Source organism: Cyclospora cayetanensis, unplaced genomic scaffold (assembly GCF_002999335.1).
Source record: "Cyclospora cayetanensis isolate NF1_C8 unplaced genomic scaffold, CcayRef3 CcayRef3_contig_80, whole genome shotgun sequence".
NCBI classification, from domain to species: Eukaryota; Apicomplexa; class Conoidasida; order Eucoccidiorida; family Eimeriidae; genus Cyclospora; species Cyclospora cayetanensis.
Window position 1 is genome coordinate 152,542 of NW_020312753.1, and position 17,695 is coordinate 170,236.

Here is a 17,695-nt window from a genome sequence, read left to right on the forward strand (position 1 = left end):
AACACTCGTCTGCCCTCCCTTGCAAGCCTTTCAAGCGCCTGCGGCGAAAGCAGCAGCAGCAGCAGCTGCAGCATGCGTGAGCTGCCCCTCTCGCTCTCCTCCGGTGTCGTCACATACGGGGAGGCAGCATTCAGCAGAGAGCCGCGAGGGGGCCCTTCCGCACAATTGCAAGTTCGCTGCCCTCGATGTGGAAGAAAACTTTGCGGTGTACGTCCACCTGAGGCAGAAGGAAAGTGGCGATGCGACGGGCTCAACATGGAGGGTCGCTGCGTTGCTGGATTGATGGAGTTCAAATCTTGGACGGGCGCACGTCGACACAGATGCAAGTACGCTCTAGCAGCACGCAGCAGGGGGAACAGGCAGAAGCGACAGAGGGGAGGCAGCAGCGCAGCAAGAATGTTTAAAAAACGCTGCTCCCAGGCATCTCTTCTGCCGATTTAAGAGACTTCTAAAAGTCTTTGTAGTTACGCATGCCACGTGGTCTTTGATGCCACCTACCCCACCCCCTCCCGACTCTTGGCTCTCTATCTATTTATATATATTAATTTATTTATATTTATTTATTTATTTATATTTATTTATTTATATTTATTCATATGCGGAGGCACTCGGATCACAAGATTGTCTCTGTCTATTGCTGTCTCGCCGTATGTCTGTCTGGGCATTAGCTGTGCACTTTGAGCTGTATGTACGCCGCATGCATATATATGTATATGTATATGTACGTATATCTATATGTAGGGCTTGTCTATCTCTCTATATTCATCTCCCACTACCTACATATATTCATACCTACACACATATATGTATATGTATTCCTTTATACCTACACATATATATATATGTACATGTATGTATATCTATATGTAGGGCTTGTCTATCTCTCTATATTCATCTCCCACTACCTACGTATATTCATACCTACACACATATATGTATATGTATTCCTTTATACCTACACATATACATATACATATATATATATATATATATATATATATATATATATTCATACCTACACATATATGTATTCCTATATACCTACATATATATGTATATACCTATGTACATATTATATATCATATTGATCACGATCTACAGACACCTAGGTTATATGTGTACATACACTGTGCCACCCCTTTGTGTGTTCAGGTTAGATGATTTTGATTACTGCGAGGCGTGTTACTTGTACAAGGCAGCTTTGAACCGCCGGAAGGCCATATGGAGTCTTGACGGTGCTCGCACGCTGCTGCTGCCTGAGGATCCTCCGAGCATTCGAGCAGGAGTATTCGTTTGGCAGCAGCCTTCCCCTGCTCCTCGTCTTTCGCCGGCTGCAGTGTCGCCTTCGGTGTGTCATGCGCGTGTCAGCGACGCCTCTGAGAATACCTCCTCCGCCCCCTGTGGTACCAGCAGCCTTGACGCAGTTCCTCCTCCTCCTGCCAGTCTTTGGGAAGCCTTGAGAACCGACGCCTTACGCCCCTTGCTGCCTCCGGAAGAACGTTTCCAAGAGATAGCGAGGGAGCAAGCGTCGCATGCGTCTTCGCGCGAGGCTTCTGGCTTGCTGCTGTGGGAGCCGAGCTGCCTGCCCTCCACGGAAAGGAGCCCTGCCTCTAATCCTGCAGTCATTCAGTCGGTCGAAATTCCAGTCGAGATGACTCCCCTTAGTCGCCAGCACCTAAGCAGACTCGGCTGCACGCGGCTGCTTCCCTTGTTCTACAAAGAGTCAGAAACGCTGAGGATCGAAGGCATTAAAGATCCCACTGCAAAGTTTCTCACGCTTATCCTCATCGCAGACGAGCACTATTGGCCGCTTGCCTTGCAGTTTCGGCTGAAAGACGACGAGAATTCAGCAAGCAGCAGTAGCAGCAGTAGCAGTAGCAGCAGCAGCAGTAGCAGCAGCACTGCTAAGGATGGACAGCTCTTCCCCTCCTCAGACAGACTGCTGATCAGCAGCTTCTCACGAGGCAATTGGTCTGGCAATGCCAACGCTGAGGAAGCACAGAGTCCGCCTTCTCCTTTTCTGACGCGTGTGTCTCGAGAGGATCTCGAAGTTTCAGCAGAGAGCAGCAGCAGCAGCAGCAGCAGCAGCAGCAGCAGCAGCAGCAGCAGCAGCAGCAGGATGCAGGGAGGCTTGCTTGACGAGGACAGATGGTATGTGGATATACACCGTGCGGCAGGAGGTGCCACCACTCATCTTCGTTTCAAGGGGTCTATATGTGTGGATGGACGTCTGACGTATTGGAGTCTAGCGTCGCCTCTCTCTGCCTCAAGCCTGCCGCGGTATGTCGCCGTTGGAGGATCGATGAGCGTCTCCGGAAAGGGCGCAGAGGCTGCTATCCTTTTCCGCTCGCACCTTGCCAAGCATCTGGAAGTGTTGCTCCCCGCTTCCCGAGCAGAGTTGGAGCGCTACGCGAGCGCCGATCCGCGATCCTTGCTGCGCCCTTTCCCCCCTCCCCACGCCTCCTGCACGGATCCTTCGAAAGCGGCGCGGCAGCCAGAGCGGCAACAAGAGCAGCAAGTGCAGCGCGAAATCGCGCTCGAGAGCACCTGCAACGAAGCCACGCGGATCGCGATGCAGCAGCAGCCGCTTCTCCAAGTGCTCTTGCCCGTGGATGCCGTGCAGCGGCAAGAGCTCGCTGCTGCGACGAGGTGCATGCAGTGGGAAGTTGGCTTGCAAGGGCAAAACTTTCTGCTGCAGCTGCTGCTGCAGCATCCGCGTGTGGCGCTGCTGCTCTGGCCTCTGTTGATACGCCTCATTTCGCATCTCGTTCGAGGGAGACCGTCTCTGAGGAGCGTTGTAGCAGAGGTGGTCGTGAGGATTCTGCGTGTGGCAGACTCCGAAGGAAGCGAGAGCTGTCGCGATGCGCCAGCCGCAGCACACCCCTCGCGCGCCACGCCTGCCCCCCTGTGGGGTTGCATACCGCGAGCTCTCCCGCATTTCTCTCTGGGAGCTGAGCTGTTGATACACCTGCGCAGCTTCGCCCTCTTAGGCCTTATGTCTGTGGGTTTGTTGGATCTGCATTTCGCCTTCGAGGCGGCAGCCTTCAAGGCGCTTGTCGAGTCTCGCGAGCGAGGCGAACTGCGTTCTCGAGACGCCGCCGGCGCGCGCAGCGACGACGAAGCCTGCACAGAAGAAGCCTCCTCTTCCACAGCTTCCGAAGCGTCTCGCCAGCTCCTCCGCGAGGTAGCCACAGAGCTGCTCCACTCACCACGCAGCAGCGGCAGGCAGCCTCAACCTCTGACTCTCCTGATCGAGCGCAACGGCGAGATGAGCGCACAAATCCTCGACAGCAGCGCCTGCGAGCAGCAGCCTCTCGTAGCCGTCGACAATCTCCGTCTCTCCAGACAAGGCTTCCTCAATCCTGCGCGTCTTTTACGTGGGCTCGAACAAGAGTCACAGCATCCCTACTCCCCAGTGCAGGCTCTTACTGGTAGTGTGCAAGCTTTCGTCTCCCCGTCTCCTCGACGCGCCAAGCAGCGACTCCCCCCCTCCTCTCGAGGAGCAACCTCCTCTGCGAAGCACTTGCAAAGAAGCAGCAAGAGCAGCAGCAGCAGCAACAGCAAGAGGAGCAGCAGCAGCAGCAACGGCAACAGGAGCAGCAGCAGCAACAGCAAGAGGAGCAGCAGCAGCAACAGCAAGAGGAGCAGCAGCAGCAGTGACACTAGCGGCGCCAGCAGAAGCAGCAACAGCTTCAAGAGAAGGAGGCATGGTCTTAAGAGCCTCGAAGATTGTCATGCAGAGAAAAACTTTGTTGTTGCAGCATCCCCTCTGTCGTGTGCAGACGATCTTTCCCCCTATTTCGCATGGGCAAGAGGATGCGTCCTACGCTTTTGCCGTCTCAACGCTACTCGAATTGGTGATTCTCTCCGCTTTTATGCTCATGGTGATGCTCCTTGCGTCGCCGCCTACAGGTAGGGAGGAGAGGGGGAGTTGCGGATTGGGAGTTGGCTCGAGGGAAAGATCTGCTCAGGATGCTTCTTACTCCGCCACTGTCTGCGATACTTCTAAGGGGCATTTCATGCATGCAGTAGTGATGGTAGCGAAGGAGGGGGGATGGGGTGGCGGAGGCTTTCCTTCTTGGCCTTTTAATTCTATGTGCTTCTTGAGAATCTGCCGAAAAATCGACGTGAGGCTCTTTCCGTTGATGCCGCCTCAAGCGGGGGATATGATATGGCAGCTTGTGGTGATTGTTTTTTTGTGTTTCTACACATATAGAGTACATACAATGTACATGACATATATGTGGAGATGTATATATATACATATATAGAGAGAGAGATATTGATATATATATATATATATGTACATGTATATATATATATATATATATGTGTAGATGCATACATATGTGTTGATGCACATATATATACATATATACATATATATACATATATATACATATATATATATATATATGTAGATATGTAGATATACATAGATGTAAAGATGTGTAGGTATGTACATACATACACCACATATACATATATCATATATCATATATATAAATTTTTGTGTGTGATTTTGTGTGTGCCGTAGTGGAAGCTCGTCGAGGGTGTGGGGGAGGCCGTTGGTGCTTCCAGGCTTTGCGTTTGATTATTCTTTTTCTGCCTTTGGGATGAATTCTGAGTCTCCTCTTCTTCCGGATCCAGCCTCTGCTAGCGATGGTTCAGGGATGTGGTTGGCACCGGAGTTGACAACGCCTCTTGTGACGTCTCCCGCCTCGCTTTTTGCTCCTTCTGCGGCTGTTGCGGCGGCGGCGAGCTTGGCTCCCCTTTCTGCCAGAATCGCGTCGTCTCCCTCCGCTTCCGCAGCGGCAGCAGCGAACCTCGCAGGCGATGCCTCCGAAGGCATGCATGCAGCAGCGCAAGACTTTCAGACTGTCGGTGTGGAGGGGCGTCCAGGGGAGTGGGGAGGCTCTGCCGCTGTGGCTGCTGCTGTCGCTCGCGAGTCAGCGATGATCGCGGAGCACTACCTTCAGGAGCTGCAGCGTCGGGAGCAGCAGCAGCAGCGCCTGCCTAGCACCAGCGATCGCAGCAGCAGCAACAACAGCGACACGAGCGTCAGCGTCAGCCCACGAAACAGCGGCAGCAGCTCTGCGAACAGCCGTGGGAGCTCCGTCTCGCGCACCATGCTGCATCTTCGGAGCGCAGACATCTCGAGTCAGACGGATTTCATGCAAGGCAGCTGCGCGCGCGCGGGAGGCGCTATCGAGCAGACGGCAGCAGGAGATGCCAGCCTCTACGGCTGGAGATTCTGCGTTTCTGCCGCAAACAGAACTGAACTCTTAGGCTATTACGCTTGCCTAGGCCCCTCTCACTGTGGCACTGCCCCCTTCTCGCTCTCGCCTTTGTGTCGCAGCAGCAGCAGCAGCAGCAGCATTAATCCTTCCGCCGCAGCAGCTGCTGCTGCTGCGGCTGCAACGTCGGATGGCGAAATCGCGCAGCATCAGCACTGCGTCTACGACACCCTTACGCATGGGTTCACTCCTGTTCTCAGTGTAGCCCTCTTGCAGTGGATGGTAGAAGATCTGAGTCAGCATCCAGACGTTTGCGCGGCTGTCGGAAATCGCGCGAACGAGGCTGCCTCTGCTGCTGCAGCACTGAGCCTCGAAACAGCAGTCCACACCGCAGCAGCTGCTGCCGCCGCCGCTGACAAAACACACAAACACACACAAAAATACTCCAGCCTCGCACTAGTCCCCGCAGCAGCATACGACCCCTCCCTTCTTCTGGCATTGTTGGGAGCAGCAGACGCTATGGGAGGAGTCTCACCTTCTCCGCTTCAGACTACGGCACTCGCAGTAGCTCGGACGTTTGTAGAGGTTTGTGTCTGATGCAGCATTAGCCCCCTCCTGCTCCTACTACTTCTTCTACTACCTCTTCTACTACCTCTTCTACTACTTCTTCTACTACCTCTTCTACTACCTCTTCTACTACTTCTTCTACTACTTCTTCTACTACCTCTTCTACTACCTCCTCTACTACTTCTTCTACTACTTCTTCTACTACCTCTTCTACTGCTCCTACTCCTACTCCTGCTCCTACTCCTACTACAAAAATCACTACTCTGTTGTTCAGTAGGAGTATCCTCCCCACCTTGTGTGCCTGCGTGTGTGTTTCTCGCAGACAGCGCCGTGGCTTTGCTTTGACCTTCCTGCGCAGTCTTTTGCAGCGTCTCCAGAGCTCCCCCTTTACTCTTCTCCCCCCCTTTCAGCTCCCCTGCTGCTGCCACATTCCACCCTTCCTGCGCGATCCTCCCTCGCAATCCCCGTCGAGAAAGCAGCAGCCTTGCCGCCCTGTCGTCAAGTTGCCTCTCTGTGCCTCTGGCGAGTAGCCGATCTCATGAGCTCTATCGAGATACCCCTCGCAGTGGAGAATTTAGCAGGCGGACTGCTCGCAGAGGGGGTGGAAGGCGGTCTTATGTGGCGTGAACGCCTCGTTCGTCCTCAAGTGCCGCCGTGGCTGCCTGCGCCTCTGCTTTACGCCTCTCAAATGCTCGCTGGGCTGCTCCTCGTGGCAGTCGAGGAGGAGGTGGAAGCAGCTCTCGCTCAGCTGGTCGAGCTGCGAGGCAAACCTTTTGCTCAGCGTCTCTTCCGCGGCGTCTCAAGCACTGCAGCAGCAGCGAGTAGCAGTGCAGCTGCAGCGAGCAGCAGTGCAGCAGCAGCTAGCAGTAATGCAGCAGCAGCTAGCAGTAATGCAGCAGCAAGTGCAGCTCCGGAAGCAGTCACGTATGGCAGGGGAGGGGCCTTCTTGACTGAGCTGTTGGTGCGGCTGTATGCTCTTAGCGGCGTCGCGCAAAAGGAGAGTGCCCCTTCGCTTGCAGCCAATGGCTGCTGCGATGGAGAGGCTGTGTGGCACCGCATGCACACTCCGCTGCACCGCGTGCTGCTTCTCTTAGGGAGGGATGCCAACCGTCTGCAGCAACGCGCAATGGCTTTCTCAGAGAGCTGCTTCGGCAGCTCTCTGCTGCAGCTTCCTCAGGCACGCGCCCACGCGAACGAAGACTCCCCAACACAGGCGATCTCCTCCTTCCGACATTCGACACACACAGAATTCGCTCCTTCCTTGCACCCCAACGGCAACGACGCCTCGCAGCAGCTCGCTGAAGAGGCAGACCTCTCGGATGTCTGCCCTTCCGACGACGAGGCGCCTCGATCTCTCGCCCCCCCCCTTCCCGCATCCAACAGCAGCAACAATAGCAGCAGCAACGATAGCTTCAACAACAATAGCAGCAGCAACGCCTTCGACAGGATCGAAGTTGTGGTGCCTCCCAGACTGCCGGGTGGCCACCCTCTTGAGCTGTTGAGATGTTCAGGAGAATTTGTTTTTGAGAGTTTTCATCCTTACGCTGTAATGCCTGTTGTCGGCGCCGCCAGCAACAGACGTGATCTCGCTGCAGCAGCTGCCCTCCAGCGCATGCAACAGGATGCTCCTAGGGGGGAAGGAAGGGCTGGCACGCAGCAGAGTGGTGCTGCTGGAGGAGAAGGGCGAAACGCGGATTCGATCGGCCGTTTGGTTTTGGTGTCTCCCGAGGCTGTTGGGGTGTCTGTCACTTTTTGTGCGCCTCCAAGCGATCTTGCACCCTGGCACCTCCTGACGGTGGAAGCGTTGCCGTGCTCCGCGGAGAATCGGCAGCTGCTGCGACTCATTCTCGATGCGCAGCGAGCTCTAGAGAGACTGGATGCTGCGGCGACTGCTGCTGCAGCGACTGCTGCTGCAGCGACTGCTGCTGCAGCGACTGCTGCTGCAGAAGCGCCAGCGGCAAGAGCCAGCAAGGGCGCGTTGCTGCAAGTAGTGGATGAAGAGAAGTCGCTGGAGGCAGCAGGCTGCGTTTCCGACACTCCGGCTTTCTCAGGCAGCCCTGCTGCCGCAGCAGTGGCTGCTGCGACAGCGGCTGCTCCCTCGACAGCCGAGATTCGCCTCGCCCTCGTTGAGCAGATAGAGGCTGGCATAAGGAATCTCTGTGGGGAGCATGCGGCATGGGTGACTGCCTTAGAGCTTAGCAGCGTCTGGAGCTCGCCCACGTGGCACGGAGTGGATTATGCGGCAAGCTGCTGCAGCGACAGCTCAATGCACACACTTTTTGCCTTAGGTCATGGCTGTGCGACAGAAGATCGAACGGGCAGCTGCAGGATTAGAAATCGGTGCCAGCAACAACAGGAAGAAGCTGAACACCTCCAACATGAGCATGAGCAACAGGAAGGAGATCATGAACAGCAAGATCGGCAACAGGAGCAACAGCAAAACCACCAATTGGTGCCTTGCACTGCGAACTGCTGCAAGGGTTTTCCCGTTCTTCCAGGATCCGTTCTTCGAAGGCTGGATACGCAAGAACGGCAGAAACGCATGCAGCATCTGCAGCAGCAGCAGCACCACGTGGCGTCGACGTATCCCCTCCGTGAGGAGGAGGCGAGCAGCACTTCAGACAAGGGGGTCGCCTTCTCGCCGAGCATTTCCGCCTTGAGCTTGCTCGACAGAGCAACGGCTCAGCTGATGCGCATGCTCCGTGGTGGTAGCAAGATCGGCAGTAGCCAGAGCAGCAGCAGCAGGCTACGCAGCTCGCAGGAAGCGGAGGGAGAAGCGCAGCAGGAGCGAGAGCAGCAGGAGCGAGAGCAGCAGCAGGAGCAGCAGCGAGAGCAGGAGCAGCAACAGCAGCAGGAGCAGCAGCAGGAGCAACAGCGAGAGCAGCAGCAGCAAAATTATCTGCGACGTGCTGTGCAGCTACCTCTGCGTTTCCACCGAGGCAGCTCTGGTGGAGCAAGGCGCCGTTCGTGTGTAGAGGCTACAGCAGCTTCGGCAGTTGCTACTGCCTCCGCGAGAAGCAGTGACAACAGCAGCAACAGCGGCAGCAGCAGCAGCAGCAGCAGTGCGCCTGTGAGGCTTTCCTGCGTCGCGCCTTCTGGCGACGACTGCATACATCTTCTTACGGGAGCTTTAATGCCGCGAGAAGCCTTTGCTTTAGACGGATCGTGGACTGTACAGTTGAGAGTTTATTGGAGAGAAGACGCTGCAGGATGCCCCCTAGATGCCACGACAGGAATTCCTCTCCGTCCTCGTGAAAGAGCAGCGACAGCACGCAGCAGCAGCAGCAGCAGCAGCAGCAGCAGCAGCAGCAGCAGCAGCAATAATGCGCTGCCATCTGCAATGACGATATACGGCCCCGAGATCGGGTTGGTTCCTGTGGTGTATGGACAGCCTCCTGCTCACCGCGGCAGAAGTCAGATGCAGCGGCAACGCAGCAGCAGAAGCAGGCGAGGCAGCCGTATTGTTGGCACTTCGGAGAGCGGCGGCAGCAGCAGCAGGGGAGAGGCTGCAGCAGCAGACGCAGCTGGAGGTTCTACGAAGCGTTGCCAAGAAGGTGCTGTGCCTCTGATTCCTCCCCCAGCAGACCGTTTCTTCGTCGTCTCCTGCAAGACTGAGTTGGTGCGAAGCAGCGAGAAGCAGCAGGAGGCTTGCGAATTGATCCCTCTGAGGGACCGGCAGTGTCGGCTAGAAGACGAAAGCGAGGAAGAAGCTGGCTCCGCACTATTCGAAGACGTCGAGAATGTCGAACGGCTGCTGCTGCGGTCGTACAGTGCAGCAGATTTTATTCCCCGAGAATATGCCTCGACACCGCCAGCAGACAGAATGCATCCCCTGTCCATACACCCCATTCTGCCCGCTTCCGAGACGAGGGAGGCTTTCGCCCGCGCACAAGCCTTTCGACTGCAAGACTTCTTAGGGTTAAATCAAAACAAATTCCATCATCATCACCACCACCACCACCACCATCAGTTCCCTCAGCAGCAGGCGCTGCTCTCGCGACAGCAGCAACAAGAAGAGCAACAACAACCGTCTGGAGAGGTGGAGCTACCCAGAGAGCATTTCACGCGGATGCTGCAGCTGCTTCTGGATCGCATAGATACCCCTAGTTGCAGACCTTCATTGTCTACTGCTGCTTCGGCTGCTGCTGCTGCTGCTGCTGCTGCCTCTGCTGCGGCTCCCTGGGAGCCTCTGCATGCTGCGCTGAGCAGCAGCAACAGCAGCAACACCAGCAGCAACAGCAACAGCAACAGCGTGGTGACAAAAACTGCGCGTCCTACTGACTACGAGCTGTGCTGGCATCGATTTTTGTCGAATTCAATGATGGGAGCACCTGAGGAATCTTTTGGACTCGAAATGCCTGCCACAGACACCTGGCGAGCTTCCGTTGAGGCTTCGATCTTGGGCGCTGTACAGACACTTTTCCGCCAGCCGCATGCCGAGCAGCAAGTCGAGACGTCCAACAAAACTGAAGAGGACAGCCTTGACGCTGCAAGCTCTCCTGCCGAGGAGGAGGAAGAAGAAGACGACACCCTTAAAGAGGCAAAGTGGTGCTCCGCGTTGCTCTCCATGCAAATCTCCGTGTGCCTCTGCCAATCGAGGCTTATCCGATTGAAAGAAGCACATGACGATTTCGAGGCAGCCAAGCAGCAGGTCCTTTTGCTCTCTTCTCCCCTTTATCTCTCTTTCTTTCTGTTTCTTTCTCTCCTTCTATGCGCATTTTTAATACATATACATATATATATGTGTATATATATGTATGTATGTATATGAATATACATGTATACATATACATGTATATACATATGTATATGTCTATACATACATATAAATATCTGTATCCACGTATATGTAAATATACATGTAGATGCATATTTTCATATGCATATTTGCGTTTAGTTTTTCATAGACATTCATATATATATATATATATATCGGCATAAGGACCTCTTACTCCACCACCTCCCCTCTCCTGCAGCCTCAGACTTTTGCATTTTTTGTGGAGCCAGTTTTACGCCTTTTAAAGGTGTGCATGTGTTATGCCACCGCTTTGGGGAGTTGTTATGAAATCCAACACCTCCACTGCATGCACTGCCATGCGTCTGCTGCTGCTGCTGCTGCGTCCTCTGCAGATGCAAGACTTAATTGCACCAGTTGTTAGGTCGGCAAGCCCCTCGAATCCCGAGCACCCAGTGTCTATACACCGCATGCGTTTGCTGCTCGAGCAGCTGCGTCGATCTCGAAGGCGGCTGCAGCAACTGCAGCAGCTAGGCGTCGATGACGTCATTCGCTGTACCTTCAAGCTGCAACAATCCTCGGATCAGCGGCAGGAGAACAGACACGAGCTTCCTGATGATCGTCTACAAGTCGTGCATGTCGTAGGAGAATTCAAGCGACTCCTAGGAACTGGAGGTGGCTTGGCGTTGATCCCTGCGCTTCGTTTTGGTGCGTTGTCGCAGTTGCTTCATCGCTTTTCTTCCCCCTCCTTGCTCGCGCCGTCTGAACACGCACTCAAATATGCTCCCCCTCCCCACGCAGCTGCATGCAGCTGCATGCAACTATCTGCTACTGCATGCAACTATCTGCTACTGCATGCAACTATCTGCTACTGCATGCAACTATCTGCTACTGCATGCTACTATCTGCTACTGCATGCAACTATCTGCTACTGCATGCAACTATCTGCTACTGCATACAACTATCTGCTACTGCATGCAACTATCTGCTACTGCATGCTACTGCCTTTTCTGCGTCTTACAGGTCGTGCCATAGCGACCGTTGAGGCTCTCCGAGTAGTGCAGCCGTATCCAGCTCCTCGCGATCCTTCACTGTGGGGAGCTCGTGGCTTTATGGCGACTCACTGTGCAGCCATCCGCTTCAGAGTGCAGCCTAGTCCGTACGCGACGCATGCGGCTTGGGAAGCATGCAACTACATGCCACCAGATGCCTTTCTGCTTCCCCGCAAGCATCCGCAGCAGCTCAAGCAGGAAGTTGAAGGCAACGCCACTCCGCACGCACTGCCTGCAGAAGCTGCCGCTGCACACGAGCGGGAGTCTCTCTCCATGACCGCTCCTCCCCCGCCCATGAGCAGCAACAAATATTGCAGCAGCACCAAATATTGCAGCAGCAGCAGCAGCACCACCGCCTTCAAGGGATACATGTTCTCCGGCTTCAAATTATCTGTCAAACAAGTGCTCCCGCCGTCGGCTTCCTTCTTGACGTCCTCTTGTCGCATCAAGTCTCAACTAGGAGGCATTGCGTCTATTGCATTCACTGCCGCAAAAGCAGCTGCGGCAGACAACGCAGAGGCACTGCTAGCCACTGGACGGCCTACCTTCCCTCTTCCGCCGAGGCACGTTGCAGCGGCAGAAGGAGGAGGCGCAGCCGAGAGGGAAACACATGCAGCATCCCATGCAGCAGAGTATTCCGATGAAGCAGTCAAGCCCACAAGCTCCCAACGGGGGAGGATGCCTCATCCTCCCCTCCTCCCTCCTGTTGCTGCTGTCGCTGACGCGACGTCGTCCTCTCAGTTGGTGCATCTTTTCCACGGCGCAGGAGCATCCGCAGGCGCTTTGCTGCTGCCTGCAGCTCCCGACGCAGCGCATGCAGCAGCAGCAGCGCAGCCTCAGATCCAGCAAGGCTCCAGCAGCAGCAGCTGCCTCTGGAAAGCGGCTTCTACGCTCTCTCTAGCGTGGAACGAAGCCTGGCCAGATGCCTTACTCGCAGCGCTTCTAGCCGATCCCAGAGCTCCTCCTCCCGCGAAGAAGCCTCCTTCTCCCCCGCAAAACTTGTTCTCCTCCCGTCCCTTCCCCGCCATCCGACTGCCTTCGCTGCCTCTCCCCCTCTCTCGCGGCTCCTCCACAGCTCCTCCCTTCGCCTCTCCCAGTGGACAGACACCAGCGTTTGCAGCACGCCCGGCGGCAGCAGCCTCCGCAAGAACGCTTTTTTGGCGCTTCAAAACGCGCGTGGATAGCAACGGCGATGTCTTCGTGCATCCACTCAACCTGTGGGAGTGGAGCCTCCCTTGGTGGTCATCTGTATCGCCTCTGCAAATCGCAGAATCGCTCAGCAAGGCGCGGCATTTTTATGGGGGCCCCTGTGGGGTGCGGGGGGCCCCCCCCCCGGCGGAGTCAAAGGGAGCAGCAGCTGCAGCTGCAGCTGCAGCAGCAGATGCTCGCGATGAAGAATTCTCCAGAGAAGATGGAGCAGCGTCGCGACATCGGGAGGGCGGCTACGCAGAAGCGGGGGCGGCTCACGCGCAGGTGAGAACGATGGGATCGGAGGGAAGATGTTGTGAGGGGAGGAGATGAGGAGGGGTCAAAGACTGCTGTATTTGCTGCTGCTGCTGTATTTGCTGCTGCTACTGCCTTGCGGAGAGAGAGGGGAAGAGATGCAAATGCTGCTGTATTTGCTGCTACTGCTAGTGTATTTGCTGCTGCCTTCTGGAGAGAAAGGGGAGGAGATGCAAATGCTGCTGTATTTGCTGCTGCTGCTGCCTTGTGGAGAGAAAGGGGAGGAGATGCAAATGCTGTTGTATTTGCTGCTGCTACTGCCTTCTGGAGAGAAAGGGGAGGAGATGCAAATGCTGCTGTATTTGCTGCTGCTGCTGCCTTGTGGAGAGAAAGGGGAGGAGATGCAAATGCTGCTGTATTTGCTGCTGCTGCTGCCTTGTGGAGAGAAGGGGGAGGAGATGCAAATGCTGCTGTATTTGCTGCTGTATTTGCTGCCTTGTGGAGAGAAAGGGGAGGAGGTAAAGGGAGTCGAATGCTGCTGATCTTTTTTATTCGCTAAGCTGAGATACGTCTGGCTATAAGGCCTCCCTTTGATCGATTCGTTTACCGCTGTCGGCTTTTTGTGGGGTTGTTGTGTTTCTTTTTTTGCGCAGATGTCTCCAGGGGAGGGCTCCTGGGGTGGCTCACCTCGCGACGATCTCGACAGTTCTTTGAGTGAGGATGAGGCTTCGTGGAGTTCAGATCTGTCGGAGCGAGGGGATGCTGATGAGGCTGCCAGGACGAACGGCGAAGGTTCCGAAGGCTTTGGCAGTTTGGTAGCGACTTCCGCTCACCTCCAACGCTTTGGAGCTGCTCTGCAGCTGTGCTGGCAAGCCTATGAGGCTTGCGCGCTGATGCCAGCAGCATCAGCAGCATCAGCAGCAACAGCAACAACAGCAGCAACAGCAACAACAGCAGCAACAGCAACAACAGCAACAACAGCTGCAAAAGCTAGCTCTACTGCCCCTGCGTCGCTAGCGGCAACATCAGCAGCACCAGACTCCTTGCCGCAAGCCTTCAGCGATGTGCAAGAGACTACACAAGTCGGAGCAGAAGACGACATTCTTCTCGACACGGAGGCTCCTCGGAGCGAATCGGTGTATTTCCCTTGGTGGCCACTTATCCTTCTCCCCCCCAAGGTGTCGCCTCTAGCGTATGCCGTAGTATTTGAAGTTTTGGGAGTATTTTTTCGCAGCGCACTCAAGGCAGCAGAGGACGAAGCAGCGGCGACTGCAGCTCGAGGAGGAGATGCAGCTGCCGTCGCGTCGGCTGGCACTGCTGCCTTCCGACTGCTCTGGCCTCCCCACCCTCGAGAGCTGCACAGAGGGCTCTTGTGGCGTCTGGAGACGATTCACGTTCTCAACGTGAGCGCAGCCTTCTGTCTGCCGCTTCTGAGCCGACCTCGCCTTCCTCGGCTGTGTTGCCGCAGCCTCCTGCCTGAAGCAGAGCTCTCGCTTCCCGCAAAAGGAGCGACAGAAGCTGCTGCTGCTGCTGCCACAGCAGCAGCAGCAGCATCCGCCAGAGCGCCTCCTGCCAATTGCAGCATTAGTCCCCTTCCTGCGCTCCGCCACTGCGTCTTTGCCCCCATTGTATCCGACCCTTTCAGACCTCTAGACGCCGCATGCACGTGGGGTGTCTTGCGCTGCAACATCAGCAACAGCAGCAGCATAATCAGCAGCAGCATTATTAGCAGCAGCAGCAGCATTATTAGCAGCAGTCTCTTCCGTGTGGGCCCTCCAGTGTCTCTTGTTGAGACGTTGGTGGGTAATGTTCGCGAGTTGCTGCTTCCTGCCCTCCGCATATTCGCCTTGCGCGCTGCCTCTATTTGGCGATCGCAGCTGCTGGAAAGGCGGCGCGGAGGGGAGGAATTCAGCGCGGAGGAGAGGCTTTACGTGGCGCCTTCTTTCGCGGATCAGCTGGCGAGAGGCTTCGTGCTGGCGCCTAAGGATGCCGTCTTGCAGAGGCACTGGCAGGCTCTTGCCTCGCTGTTTTTGCTGCGAGGATTGCTGCCGCAAGCTCCGCTCCCTTCAGAGCAAGAAGCCCTCTGCCCACGCGTCGGGGGAGGCATTGTGTCTGTGGGGCGCACTGTGTCGGGAGCAGCAGCAGCAGCGGCTGCCGCAGGGAGCCTCGCCGCAACGAGCGCCTCAGGAGCGGCAGCAGGGAGCAGCGTTGGCGGCGGAGCAGAGGACGAGGAAGTCTCTCTGCTCCCAGAGCAGGCTTTTGCGTCTTCGCTGGTCTTCCAGGTGTCTCACCAGCTGCTGCAGATCCCCCCCGCTGCTCTTATCGCTCGCGAGCGATGCTTCTCCGTGGAGCTGCTCGGGGAGGGAGCGCAAGACTTGGGAGGTCCTTATGCGGAAGTCATTAGCGCCGTCTGCGACGACTTGAGGAGCAGCCGTCTCTTCAGCCCTTCCAGCAACGCTAGAGCGTGGGTAGGCGAGGGCAGAGACTTCCTCTCCCCCAGTCCGCTGCTAAGGGAGCTTCTGGTGCCTGCGGCTGCAGCGCAGGTGTCTGCGCGACAAAGGAGGCTGCGCTCCTCCTCGAGCCTCTTTCTTGCCGACGACGACGCAGCGCTCGGCGTTGCCAGCGCCCCTCTGCCTTCCGCCTCGCGGCAGACGCCTCTGCCGTGCTGCCTGACGGACGCTCCTCCTCTGCTGATCGCCTCTCCCGGCTTCTGCACGCGCCCCCCTCCGCGCGTCGCTGCGACGACAGCGGCGGAGCCGACGCGGCTGCACGCCAGCGAGGCGCAAACCTCCGCAGACGGCATCCCTCCCCTTCGCGCTCTGCAGCGGCAGTGGGAGCTGCAGCGCCAGGCGTTCGCGCAGCTCTTCACCTCCTGGAAAGGAACTGCCGAAGAGCACGCTCCTGCGCGCCTGCTGCTGCACTTCTGGAGCAGACAAGGCATCTCCACGTATGGGCAAAAGGTGTGCCGAGCTCTGCAGGCACTTGGGCTCCTCATGGGATGCTCTATCATCTCCATGAGCCCCCTCAACTTGTCTCTAACTCCCGCCACGTGGGCTCTGCTCATGGGGGAGCAGCCGGCGCAGGAGCTGTTGCTGCAGCAGGATTTGCTGGCAGCCAGACATCTCCGCAAGCTTCGGCTTCCCGTCGCAGCGGCTGCTGCGGAGGCTTCGAAGCAATCCTCCGAAGCAGACACCTCGGTGCGCGCGACTCGCCGCGCTTCAGAGGCCGATTCAGAGAGGAGCGCCGCTGAAGCGGCTGCAGCAGCTGCGGCGGCGGTTGCAGCTGCTGCCGCCGCCGCTGCGGGGGAAGACGTAGAGGAGACACGAGAGGAAGTCTCGGCTGCAGTGTACGCGATGCTGAGAAGGGGGGCAGTCGTTGATGACTCTGTAGGAAGATCCATGCCCCTTCTGGCGGCTCACGAGCAGCTGCATCTCCGTCTTCAGGATCTTCCGGCGCTTCTAGACATACAAACGCAAGTCAGAGTAAGCTTGGTTTCCTTCAAAGAACGCCGCCGATACCAACAGGGGGGTGGCTCGTGTGCTGACTGACGCTGTCTCCTTGGGCTGCACCTGTGAGCACTGGGCAGCGCTCCGGATATTCTTGTTGGCGTTTGCAAACTAACATGAGAGTCATGGTGGGGGTAGTAGGGAGGCACGCAGGGGACGGGAAGGAAGGAAGGAGCATTGCGAAAGGCGGATAGGTCGCAGGGGAGAGTCTGCTTTGTTTTCGTCGTGTGCTGTATACATTTTCATACTCCTCTGTATCTGCAATACGTGTGTATGTTCGTTTGCTTTTTGCGTTGGTTCGTTGGGCATGCATATGTATATGTAGGTGTGTGTACATGTATATGTAGGTGTATGTAGATGTATATGTAGGTGTATGTACATGTATATGTAGGTGTATGTAGATGTATATGTGTGTATATGTATATGTAGGTGTATGTAGATGTATATGTAGGTGTATGTATGTGGATATGTAGGTGTATGTAGATGTATGTAGATGTATATGTGTGTATATGTATATGTATATGTATGTAGATGTATATTTATGTATAAGTAGGTATCTTTCGGTGTGTGTATAAGCAGGTATATGTAGAGGTATATGTATATGCATATGTATATGCATATGCGGGTGTATGTATAAGTAGGTATATGTAGGTGTATATATGTGTATGTGTGGGTGTCTGCGAATTTTTTGCATGCTTTGGGCTTGCTGCCACTGCGTGTTTAGGTGAGCGAAGGGTTCGAAGCTGCCTGCTGCATGGCGTGGGGAGTGCAGCAACTCGTTCGCATTCCACTTCTTCGAGCGCTGCTTCGGCCGGAAGACTTGCGGAGTCTCGTCTGTGGTGCACCCGATGTAGACGTCGAACTTCTTAAGGTGCAGCGAAGGCTGCTTGTGCTGCCGCTGCTGCTGCGTTTTTCCTCTATCCCTGCAGTCTCTTCTGGGGTGATGAGGGCTGCATGCATCTCTCTGTCCACTCACAGCGCCTCTGCAGATGGCGCTGCATGCATCTCTCTGTCCACTCACAGCGCCTCTGCAGATGGCGCTGCATGCATCTCTCTGTCCACTCACAGCGCCTCTGCAGATGGCGCTGCATGCATCTCTCTGTCCACTCATAGCGCCTCTGCAGATGGCGCTGCATGCATCTCTCTGTCCACTCA

The 17,695-nt window shown here is 55.8% G+C and overlaps 1 protein-coding gene across 1 annotated transcript in view; it reads left to right on the top strand.

Annotated features, from left to right (window-relative positions):
• The window catches only part of LOC34624035, a gene marked incomplete at its 3' end in the record, with an annotated part of 41,595 nt that extends 24,184 nt beyond the window's left edge, over nt 1–17,411 (top strand). Inside the window, exons 33-50 of the mRNA XM_026335805.1 lie at nt 72–326; nt 1,153–3,467; nt 3,729–3,912; nt 4,538–4,761; nt 4,822–5,112; nt 5,182–5,822; nt 6,163–6,621; nt 6,805–7,731; nt 7,819–8,541; nt 8,722–9,696; nt 10,018–10,056; nt 10,093–10,455; nt 10,935–11,247; nt 11,563–13,064; nt 13,688–13,969; nt 14,108–15,752; nt 15,822–16,516; nt 17,265–17,411. Coding sequence (XP_026191590.1) covers nt 72–326; nt 1,153–3,467; nt 3,729–3,912; nt 4,538–4,761; nt 4,822–5,112; nt 5,182–5,822; nt 6,163–6,621; nt 6,805–7,731; nt 7,819–8,541; nt 8,722–9,696; nt 10,018–10,056; nt 10,093–10,455; nt 10,935–11,247; nt 11,563–13,064; nt 13,688–13,969; nt 14,108–15,752; nt 15,822–16,516; nt 17,265–17,411 — 11,980 coding nt within the window. The remainder of the gene's footprint in view (nt 1–71; nt 327–1,152; nt 3,468–3,728; nt 3,913–4,537; nt 4,762–4,821; nt 5,113–5,181; nt 5,823–6,162; nt 6,622–6,804; nt 7,732–7,818; nt 8,542–8,721; nt 9,697–10,017; nt 10,057–10,092; nt 10,456–10,934; nt 11,248–11,562; nt 13,065–13,687; nt 13,970–14,107; nt 15,753–15,821; nt 16,517–17,264) is intronic.
• Between the last annotated feature and the right edge of the window lie 284 nt (nt 17,412–17,695).